The sequence below is a fragment of the Pinus tabuliformis genome, chromosome 9 (assembly GCF_031772625.1).
Source record: "Pinus tabuliformis cultivar Carrire ecotype Pingquan chromosome 9, CPIR1, whole genome shotgun sequence".
Taxonomy (NCBI): Eukaryota; Viridiplantae; Streptophyta; class Pinopsida; order Pinales; family Pinaceae; genus Pinus; species Pinus tabuliformis.
In genome coordinates this window covers 686,770,961-686,782,519 of record NC_142307.1, presented here as the reverse complement: position 1 = coordinate 686,782,519, position 11,559 = coordinate 686,770,961, and the positions used below count along the sequence as shown (strand labels likewise).

Genomic DNA, 11,559 nt, shown 5'->3' with positions numbered 1-11,559 from the left:
AAAATTATGCCAACAAGTGTAATATGCAGTGTTTTAATTATGTTTTAGTTTTAAGACGATAAAATTATGTTAAAAAAATAATAAAATCATGCCAAAACAAGTGTGATATGTAGCATTGTTGTTTAATATTTACTTTTTATGTAAAAATAATTGATAGCAAAAATTATTGTATCTAAGATTAAAAAAAAAACAAATCTCCTTATGTTCATGCATAAAGATCTTAAAACTTTTTAATTATTAAAATTTATGATTTGCAAGCTTCCCTTTTGTAAGCGACATTATAATAGTTTAAATCTTCTTCTAACTTTTAAATTTAGGTTTCTTATCAATACATTATATTATTTTGAAATATGTTACTTGTAAAAGACTAATGAAGTTTTAGGCATTTTATATTTTTATGAAAAAAAGTTTTAGGCATTTTATATTTTTATGAAAAAAATAGAAAAATATTTATAAGTATTGAGAGACTTAAGTTATTTACAGATTAGATAGATAATAAATGTAAAATTGATGCTATAAAACGAGTTCCAATTTTATCTATATATATATATATATATATATATATATATATATATATATATATATATATATATAGATATATATATACGCACTCAAATGTTGATCATTTATGTAAATAAGTTGTATTAACGTAGGAAGGGACTCAAATGTACCAAGAGTTTAGAGAAAGAACTTAGATTGAATTTTCAAAAATATCTATATATTGATATAAGTGATTAAATATAGCAAATATGTTTGTTGAATTTTTTTGTAGTTGTTGCAATAGTATTGCAGTCCTAGTAAGACTTAAAAGAGATTTTATTAAAAACTTCCCATTATAACTTAGGAATATTTTATTTAAGTAGTGACATAATAATTTTAGATGTTTCCTTATATTTTCATAAATATTGACTTCGAATATGTGTACTATTATTATCACTTACATATAGATTTTTTTTTTAATAATTTTAATTTTTGAAAAATTCTATTAGTAACCCATAAAATTAATTATTTCATTGGACAATTACAAAAATAAAAATTCAAAATTTAAGGATTTAAGTTAATAATATTTTTTTCCAAACTTTATAAAAAAAATTAAAATTTTTAGATTTAATTGAAAATAAAGTCATTTTCACTATAAAATGATTTCAAAATAACTTCCCTATCAACATTAAAAAGAAATGGAGCACCACTCCCTACATTTTCTCTTTGTCTTTATTAATTAAGACTAACGTATATAAGTGGGTAGCATCTATAATAAATATGAATGCATTTCATTATAAAAATTAAAAACAATAATAATAATACAAATTAACTAAATTATAATTTATTTTATTTTATTATTAATATTTTTCTAGTTAAAATTAACCTAAGTACCCACGGGGAATTTGAACAGGTGACCTATAGCAAGGACTACATTAATAACGCACCCATTCACCGTCAATCCAAAACCCCATGTGCTTCATTTAATAATAATAATAATAATAATAATAATAATAATAATAATAATAAAAACATAAACTAAATTATAATTTATTTTAATTTGTTATTATTGTTATTAATAATAATAAAAATTACTATATAAGTTAAATATTTATACATTTGAAAACACATGGAACAAAAATTTTAAAATAGAGATTTAATATGTAAAATTTTTGTTGCAATACCAGCAACCAATACTATGGTTTATCAATACTACATGCTCAAAAAACTTTTAGGGTCACAAAGCACTTAGAGAAGTGATGGTGTATCTAAAGGCACTTACTCGGTTCCCACTAGCCTTTGAACCTAGGAAGAGAACATAATAGTCATCACTAGCCTTTGAACCTAGGAAGAGAACATAATAGTCATCACTAGCCTTTGAACCTAGGAAGAGAACATAATAGTCATCTTTTGGAGGAAAAAATAATAGTCACTTTTCCCAACCACTTGAGATAATCCCAATTAATAATATTGTAAGTGTTATGTACTACTTTCATATTAAGTGATAAAAAATTACACCTTTATAAAATTGATCCTTCTTTATACTCAATAAATCAAAATTTAAAATACATTTAAACCCATTTAATTTTATCATATGTATCATGTATTAATTCTTTTATATTAGGTAATAAAAAAATTACATATTCATAATACTTGATAAATCAAAGTTTATGATAACTATAAACTTCTTTATATTCTTCAATATATTAATAATATTTATATTTGATTTAAAAATATCTTTATTCTATTGGATATTAAATATTACATAAATAATTTAATTTAAAGTAATAAATGTCAGATATAGTGTATAAAAACATTTTGTTTATAAAATAAAAGATCTATCTCTATACAATAATATAATTATTAAAACTTAAGAAAAACATACATATTTCACCTCTTAAATTTATAGTATTTTTAATAATTATTTTTACTACAATAAAAATAATAAAATTAGATTTAAGACTTTTGTGATCCATAATAAACTTATTAGATTTGAGACTTTTGTGATCCATAATATAAATATAAATAAATTTTTGAGATTAATCTAAAAAAAATTATATCTTTTAAAATTAATAAAAAAAATAATTATCAATTTCATAAATGATAACTCTTTGTTATGAGTCTTACTCCCACTTACACACTTTTAAAAGTAAAATAATGATCAATTTCGTGGATTGCCGGTTTCCACTTGTTGAGATAATTATAACTCGTTCTTGTACGGTCTTACTCTCCCTTTTACTTTTCAACTCTCCCGCACTCTTAAAATTATTTGGACTTTTGAAAGAGTTGAAACCAGAGAAATTTCGTTTGGTTGCTATCACTGAACACACGGGACCCGTTATTTTGAAGAGAACGGACAGTAATGTGAAGTCAAACATTCATTAACGACTTCAAGGATGTGCAAGTAAATTGCTAATGTGCACCAATTAAATTGCTAATTTGCTCAATAGGCTATTTTAGGCTGTTCATAGACGTGCAAGTTACGTTATTTTTAGTCTACAGCGATTTATGTCAAATTTTAATTTGCTTCCTCTATAAATCTATTCCCACATCAATTTATGTCCAATTTTAATTTGCTTCCTTCATAAATCTATTCCCATAGTTGGATGGTTAAAAGCAGAGTAGATAATTCATCTTGTTAATATCCTTTGGATGATCCCCACAAGATCTAATTAAAAATGGTGTTCTTTCAACTTTTGTGATTCACGTAGAATACAACATCAATATCGAATATTGATTTTAGAGCTGGACCCTCCTATGAACCTAACTCACACTTGCCCTATTTGCATCCTCCCTATTAAATGAATTTCAGTATCTCAAGGTGAATGAATGGTGACCCTGCTTCTAAGGAGAGCCTTTATATACTTCACACCCCTTTCCTTCATTTTCAGTCGGATAGATATTGCTTTCTATTATTGTTTGATGCCTCCGGTTATATGCATCTCCCTTTTTTGGTTTTAATTACATCTGATATTCTGCTTTGATCTCACTTGTTGTTGGTCCAAGCAATGGATACTGTAACCGGGGTCGCAGGCAACACCATGAGCAGCATTATTTCTGTTCCTCTCACCCAACAACTCATACAACAGATCGATGATATAATTAATTTGGATGACAACCGTGAGCTTCTGGAAGAGCAGTTATGTCGTATGAAGAGCCTCTTGCTTGATATTAACTCTCAGTTCCAATATCAACAGAAGGAAGCACCGGATTCTCTGAATAACTGTTTGCTAAGGATGCAACAAAAAGTTGGAAAGGCCAGAGAGTTAATCCATCGCTCACAACGCCCGTTGCTGCAGCAGTGTATTGAATGCCTCTTTTGCAAACCCAAAGTCTTCAAGCAAATCCGAGAGTGGAACAGTACTATTCGTGACCTCCATGATGAGCTTCGAACCGATTTTTCCGTGTTTTGCAGTGCTCAACAGATTGTGTCCGCGGCACCACACCAGGCAGACGCACTACTTCAGGACGAACCTGACACCGGATTGGTCGGGTTGGAAATTAAATCTGCCGAGCCACAGCTACAGAGCTGGGTTTCAGAAGGTCCCAATGTTCGCGTAATTGGTGTGTGCGGTATGGGTGGTGTGGGAAAAACAACGTTGCTTAAAAAAGTCTACAACACCTACAAGGTTAGTAATGTTTTTGATCATATCATTTGGGTTACAGTTGCTCAATCTCCAATTCGGCAAATACAGAATGATATTGCTGCTGCAATTAATTTAAATCTGGCCAACTCTTCCGCTGATATGGGGAAGATGAAGTTGTGTGCATATCTGAAGAGCAAGAAATTCTTTTTGGTTTTAGACGACATGTGGAAGGCACTCTCTCTGAAAGAATTGGGCGTGCAGTTTGGCAAGAACAAAGGGAGCAAACTTGTATTCACAACTCGAAATAGAGATCTGATTCGAGAAATGAATGCAAAACAGTTCATGGAAATACAACCCTTACGAAGAGAAGAGGCGTGGGAGTTGTTTTTAAAAGTGGCTTTCGAAGACGGCCATGTTCCAGAGAATATACAGAATATTGCGCGAAAGGTAGCCGAGGAGTGTAAAGGGTTGCCGTTGGCAATTAAGGTAACAGCCTCAACAATGAGGGGCAACGCAGATGTAGATGAGTGGAAGCTTGCCTTAAAGCAAATGCAAAAAGTTGATTTAAATTTTCCAATAACCCATCCTCGAATTAATGGAGAATTGTATCAGAGATTGAGATGGAGTTACGATAGTCTGCCCGATGCTAATTTAAAAAACTGCTTTCTTTACTGTGCCATGTTTACTGAAGGTGCTTCAATACCAGTGGAAGCGATGGCACAATTATGGATCGCGGAAGGTCTAGTTAAGACCAAAGAAGATGCGGACTATGACTATGTGTTAAAGACGGGGGAGAGCTATGTAAAGGTACTTGTAAATCGCTGCTTATTCCAGGTGGAAGAAGGTGTTATCAGTGTCCATGATGTTCTCCATGACATGGCAATTTATATTGGAGAAAGTGAGGAGAATTGTGTATTGATGGCAGCGCAAAGTCTTCAACGTTTCCCTGACATCCCAGGTTCAGAAAATTGCAGGAGAATATCAATTTTGGGCAATGATATTAAGTCTTTGCCGGCAAAGGAATTGAGATGTCCCAAACTAGTTTCTTTATTCTTGGGACAAAATGAAGAATTGAAAGAAATTCCAGACGCATTTTTACTGAACCTCACCTCTTTGAGGGTACTTGGATTTCATGCCACGGCCATACGATCATTGCCAACATCAATGTGGCAATTGACACACCTTGAATTTCTTTTTCTGGGTTTCATTGACATTGAAGATATACCTGAAGAAATTGGTCATCTTTCGTATCTTCAATTTTTGTATCTTCATTTCTGTAGAAATCTGAAATCGTTGCCTTCTAGAATGGGTGAACTTAAAAATCTGAAGTATCTAAATCTTAACGGTTGTAATTTGATGGAAATCCCTGATGAGATTAGAAAGCTTCCAAACTGTGAGATTGTGCTTAAAAACAGTTAACAGAGGGGAAATGATTTGTAAGTTATACATATGTTTTTATGAAATGTGTTTCAAATAATAAGATTTGTTTTTTCAACTCTTACACTATTTATTATGTAATTTGTGGAATTTAAATTTTATTGAGATTTGTTTTGTCCATTCATAGACTATTTCATATGGAATTTAAACTTTATTAACTCTTTTTTTAGATTTTTAATTTGTAATTTATTTATTATCTAATATATGTATCTTTTTAAATTTTATTAATATTTTTCCTATAAATTAAATTTTTGAAAATATATTCCCCTGATTGGGGTGCATGTTGGAGGCGGGAGAGGACAAGGGACAAATATGGTAGTTATGACGTATAAAGGCAGGGTACCACCCACCACCCCCCACACGCTCATGGCGATGGGTGCGGTGGCTTCTCGCATGTTACTTGACAGTAGAGATGGGAGAAGTGGCAAGAATGGCTAGGACGGAGAAGAACTTGATGCAGCTAAAGCAAGGCGAGTGATACGACAGAGAAAGGTTGAATGGGAATATGAAAGAATTCGGGACAAAGAAAGGAGTATCGTTGAGACTGCGTGTGGACGAAGGAACGAGGGCGCAAGTCTGCGGAGCTACCAGCAACGGTTTCAGCGAAGCTTTCCTGGGTATGTATCTTGACCTTTCAAGCCCCTTACTATGGCAACTATGTTGGTTTATGGTTGGGGTTGTGGGAGATGACAGGGGAGGGAAATTGGGGGGATGGCTAGGGAGACCAGTGTAAACTAGGGGAGATGGTGATCACGCTTGCGTCAGAGGTGAGAGCCATGAGAGAAACCCAGGGTTGGGAACTAGAGACCCCTCCTGTGAGCGAGCGAGACAATTGGTATCCCAATGCGGGTGGTGAGACTGAGGCTAAGCATGAGCGATGGCTACAAGAGGGGTAAAGAAGTGAGGCAGTGCTTCTGGGTAGAGGAGTGATGCAGCAGCACTGGGCAGAGGGACGAGGGAAGGCACTACGATTGGGAGTGACAATAACCCCGATGAATGGGCTAGATGTGAGAGTCGTGAGCATAAACTGGGTTTGGCACCGTGAAACTACTCTTGTGTGTAGGTGTGAGCATTGCCACAACCATGGGGGTGGTGAGGCAAACCCAAGGCAAGAGAGAAAGCAAAGTGAGTGGCAGAAGAGTGTCGCAACTACACCAGGCAGAGGAGTGGCACTGCATCTTAGAGCAGAGGGGCACTTGGGCAAAGACAATTGTGATGGGAAACATAAGGGGAGGGGCACCAATATCAAGTCAGAGAGGCATGAGACCACATCGAGTGAGCTAACTCATTTCACTTGTGAACAGACAGGGAATAGAGAAGAGATGGCCAGACCTGCATGTGGAAGAGGACGCGACAGAAGGGGGAGGGAGTCGACTCGAGCTGCAGACCTGAGCACTTCGAAACCTAGACGAGGGAGGAAGCCTGTAGAATGCCTCATTAGTGAAGCGGCGGAAGCCTACAAGGAAGGAACGGATGCAAGCATCCATAAACTTTTGGACGAATGGGAGGAAAAGATAAAACAAGAGGATGAATCCGAAGAGGAGATGGAGAATTAACGGGCATTGATCCCAGATTGTGGGAATACCAGGGGCAAACTCACCCAATTTAAACAAACACTTTATCTGTACTGGCTCATGAAGAGCCTTATGGGGAAGGCAATGGAGCAAATTTCAGCGGGAACGGCTATGACCCTCCAGGACATGCACAATTATAGAAAGGACTTGCAGACCATCCAATTTCAGCTGTGCAAGTAGGACATCTACCTTGACCAAATCCCAAGGCACATCCCTTGCATTATTGAGCTAGCTGATATGCTTGGCAACTCAGCCAAAGAGCCAACTTCGGTTGAGTCTGCCTCAGAAGGACAACACAATGAGTGAGTTCCTTGGATGTTTTTTTGTTTCTTGCAGGTAGCATTTAATTTTACAGTTGCATGCTTATGAAAGATAGACTTATAGACTCTTATCATGATACTGATACGTATATAGCTTGGGTAGAACAATTGATACTATATTGTTTTTGGATGGCTTTTAATGATGATAGGTGGCCAACAGACTTGGTTTCCCACTGAGCGAGTTGAAGCCACTTATCTCATATATGTGGTGTAAACTTGTGTTTTATAAATAGAAAAAGAAAGTCTTACCAAACTTTAAATATATAGATATATATATATATATATATATATATATATATATATATATATATATATATATATAATTTTCTAGGTTGTGGTTCACAGACACCCTGGTCAACAGGTGGTGCTACGTCCACGGAAAAATTTGCATTGATCAACCCCGAAGGGAATCTAACTCCACGGCCCACTAGCTAGGCCTGACCCCAAAGGCTTCGGGGAAAATGGACTCTGTGATCTCCCAATAGCGAGGCACTGATTTTGACCAACTGAGCTAACCCTTAGGGCTACCTTAAGAAAAAAGTAATTTAAAAACCATTTAAAATTAAAAAAAATATTTCAGGTTAACGTGAACTATTATTTATTGGAGGGATATAAATAAAACTAATAATGGTTGAAAGGATAAATAAGATGGAAAAAGAAAAAAAAGAGAAAACGTTCAAATTATTAAAAAGAGAAAAAGGAGAAGAATTACTTAAAGGAGAAAACTAATAATAATTAAAAAAAAAATAATTAAAAACCAAAAACAAAGAATAAGTGTAATATGATCGACTTGTTTATTGGCTAAGTTTGTGTAATATGATGGACTTGTTTATTTGCTAAGTTTGTAATCAATTTTATGATTAGAATTATTAAGGTTAGTTATTTATTTATTTTTATAATTTCTCAAATTATGTTAGAGGAGACCTAAACTACTAAGCTAAGAATTTTGGTTTTTTTAAGCAAATAAAATGTTTAGAATCGTATGATTTAACTATCTAACATAGATATGTGGTTGTAAATTGTGTTAATTATTTTTTTTAGATTGTTTTGAGATTTATTAGTTGGGTTTATTTATGATTTTCTATAGAAGTAAATAAGAATTTTGGTTTTTTTAAGCAAATAAAATGTTTAGAATCTTATGATTTAACTATCTAACTTAGATATGTTAGTTGTAAATTGTGTTAATTACATTTTTTTAAGATTGTTTTGAGATTTATTAGTTTGGTTTATTTATGATTTTCTATAGAAGTAAAGAATTTGGTAAATTTTTTAGCCAAACATAATGTAAGCTAAAAAATTTTAGCCAAACATAATGCAAGATAAGATTTATCATGAGAATTCAAATAATTTTCTAAGGGTTTTATAGTGGTTAAAAACGAGTTACATCTTCTTCTTTTTTTTTTGGCTAAAATCTTACAAATATGATGAGTAATGTCCTAGATGTAGAGAAGAGAAATAAGAGCTAGGGGTACACAAGAGGAAGGAACGTTTTAACTTTAAAATGACAACCTGAGTGGAAGGATTTATTAATTTGAGAGATTGACTATCCATTGGCCATAATGGCAAGGAAATGAGGATCTGAGATTCAAATGAACTAGTAACTAGAGTTTTGAGAATAGTAGATTTTTCAAGTTTGGTGATGGTGAGTATGGGCATGAAGGTATTAGTTGGTGTGAGTCTTTTTCTTATAAAAATGGTGGGTTGAGTTGTTTTTAGGAAAATGGGAGATGAAAATGTCTAAAAAGGGGAAAACGGGGAAGAGAGTTTTTCTTTTGAATTTCCAAAATAGATTGAATATCGAAAGAAATGTGTTAACCTAGTTAAAGAAAGAGATTAAAGAGGGATGGCCATAAGGTCAAAAGATGAAGATATCATCAATAAATTGAAACCAACATTTGGACTTGAAATAAATGTTTTTTAAGGATAAAATCTCAAAATGTTTCATAAAAATATTAGCAACAACAAGGGATAAAAAAGAAAACATGGTTGTAAGTTTTGTTTGGTTATTACACATCCCTTTAAAATGGAGAAGAGGTGATACAAATAAAAAATAAATAATTTCTTCTACAAAAAAATTTATGACATAATTTTCAATTAACATGGCCTTTAGGACTTGTGTACACTCCACCAACCCCCAACCCCTCCTCCGTTATAGAAATTTTGGTGATAGAATTGCAACTGCTCAAGAAATTAAATCAAAATCAAGAGACACAATTCTAGTCTACTGCTCTACGAAAAGTAATTCACAATTTAGAACAACATGTGGAAACATGCATCATCAAATACACAGGTACACAGATGTTTCTAGGGCAAAGAAATTGCTAAAAATCCCTTAAGCCCAATTTGCGTTGATTAAGTGGATTCAGAAACAATTACAATTGTGATCTCTCGCTATGAGGACAAACTGCAAGAGTAAACTTGTTCTCACTCTTCCTACACTTCTCTTTCTCACACTCATGTTTCCTGCACTCACGTTTCCCGCATTTTCTCTATCTGCACTCGTGCTGCCCACACTCGCTCATATATCCTTGTGCAATTCCTAAGGAAATAATCCCATGTTCCCCCCCCCCCCCCCTATTTTCTTTCACAATTCCCAAGGATTGATCACCTGACCAATACTCTAAATTGCACACTCAATCTAGTATATAATTAATTGTACACTTCCTTGGAATCTACACCACAGTTGAGAAATTCAAATTCCTTCCATGCATAAGCTATTTTTTGGTTGATTGATCAATTAACTGGATGATATTTGAGTTAGATTGTTGTCCCACTACACAATTGGTCTCCAACTGACTCTAATAACTATTAAAACTAGTTTAATTGAGTACAACTGAAAATAACTGGACTAGATTGCTATAATTTAGAAATCAATACATGCAAACTGAACTCCAAGCCTACTAACTCGAATTTAGTGTTCTAACTGAGTGACAAGAGCCATGTCACCATAGTTAGCTGCCTCCAAGTTGTCTGCTGATGTGGAAATTCAAAGTTTCTCAGTTTGACTAAGGCTAAAGTCAAATTGATCCTTTCTTGCTACACTTCTCAACATCCCTCACTAAACATATTGCCTTGTTCTTATGGATTTTAATTTATTGTTCTCCTTTCATCTTTACTATAATTTAACCATTCAATTTTATCATTATTCTTGTTTATCATTAGCTCAATGAATGATGCAAACATCCTCAAAGAAAGGATACTTTTAATTTATTATACCCAAGGCCCAATTGAGTGTAGCTTTCACTTTATCGAGATCATTTTTCTTTCTGCATTACATGACTTTCCTTAAATCATTTATACATCTTTCCTTCCTAGGGCCATAAAATGTCAACATAGTGCTTGGATTGATTTAGAGTATAGAAGTCTTCATAAACAAACTAAGTATATTATGAAGTACAAATCATTAACTAGTGTCATTTTAATCCAAAACTTTTTTGAGAATTTTTCTCGCGGCTAAGAAATAGTTCATGCAATCTTTAACCCATTTATTTTGTTTTCGTATTATTCTAGTTTATAGAATTCACCTAACCAACCCTGCATTCAAGGCAATTTAAGACACACTCTTTGCCACTTCTTCCTTTACCATTTGACCCCTTTTTCCATCCTTAAGATTCAATCTAATGACTCCTATTATTTATAGAACCTCTACGCTTGATTTTTTGAACACCATCTTGAAGTATTACCATCCCATGTAGTTGAACTATTAAATTACATTGTCTCCCATGGATTCGCACAATCTTGGACATCCCACATCAACAATGTAATTTGATATCTTTTCAGGGGGGGCATAATCAACTAAATGAGTCAATACATGTTATGAAAAAACATATAAAGTTAGACTATTTAAGAAAACCAAGAAATAAACATTCTAATAGAATTGATTGAAAGTAATGGAAAATAACACCAACACCATGAAGATGTCATCCAGGAATTGGTTGCAATGTACCAAAACAGAACAAATTCAATGTATTGATGAATCAATTCAAAAGGTTGATCTTCTAATTTTATAAGCAAAACCCTAAGAAAGGATTCAATGATTAGATAGACTTAATTGCAATGATCAATAGAGGCAAGTCGAATTAATAAACTCGAAAGAATCCTTTCTACTAATGCTTACATACATTTATGTATTCTTGAAGAATGTTTGGGTGTCTTATTTGC

General features: G+C 33.4%; 1 protein-coding gene across 1 annotated transcript; it reads left to right on the top strand.

The window, feature by feature from the left end:
• The first annotated feature begins 3,488 nt into the window (after nt 1–3,488).
• On the top strand, nt 3,489–5,486 carry LOC149150523 (disease resistance protein RPS5-like). The gene has a single exon (XM_089442845.1). The coding sequence runs from the start codon at nt 3,489–3,491 to the stop codon at nt 5,484–5,486; it is 1,998 nt and encodes a 665-aa protein (XP_089298971.1).
• The last annotated feature ends 6,073 nt before the right edge of the window (nt 5,487–11,559 follow it).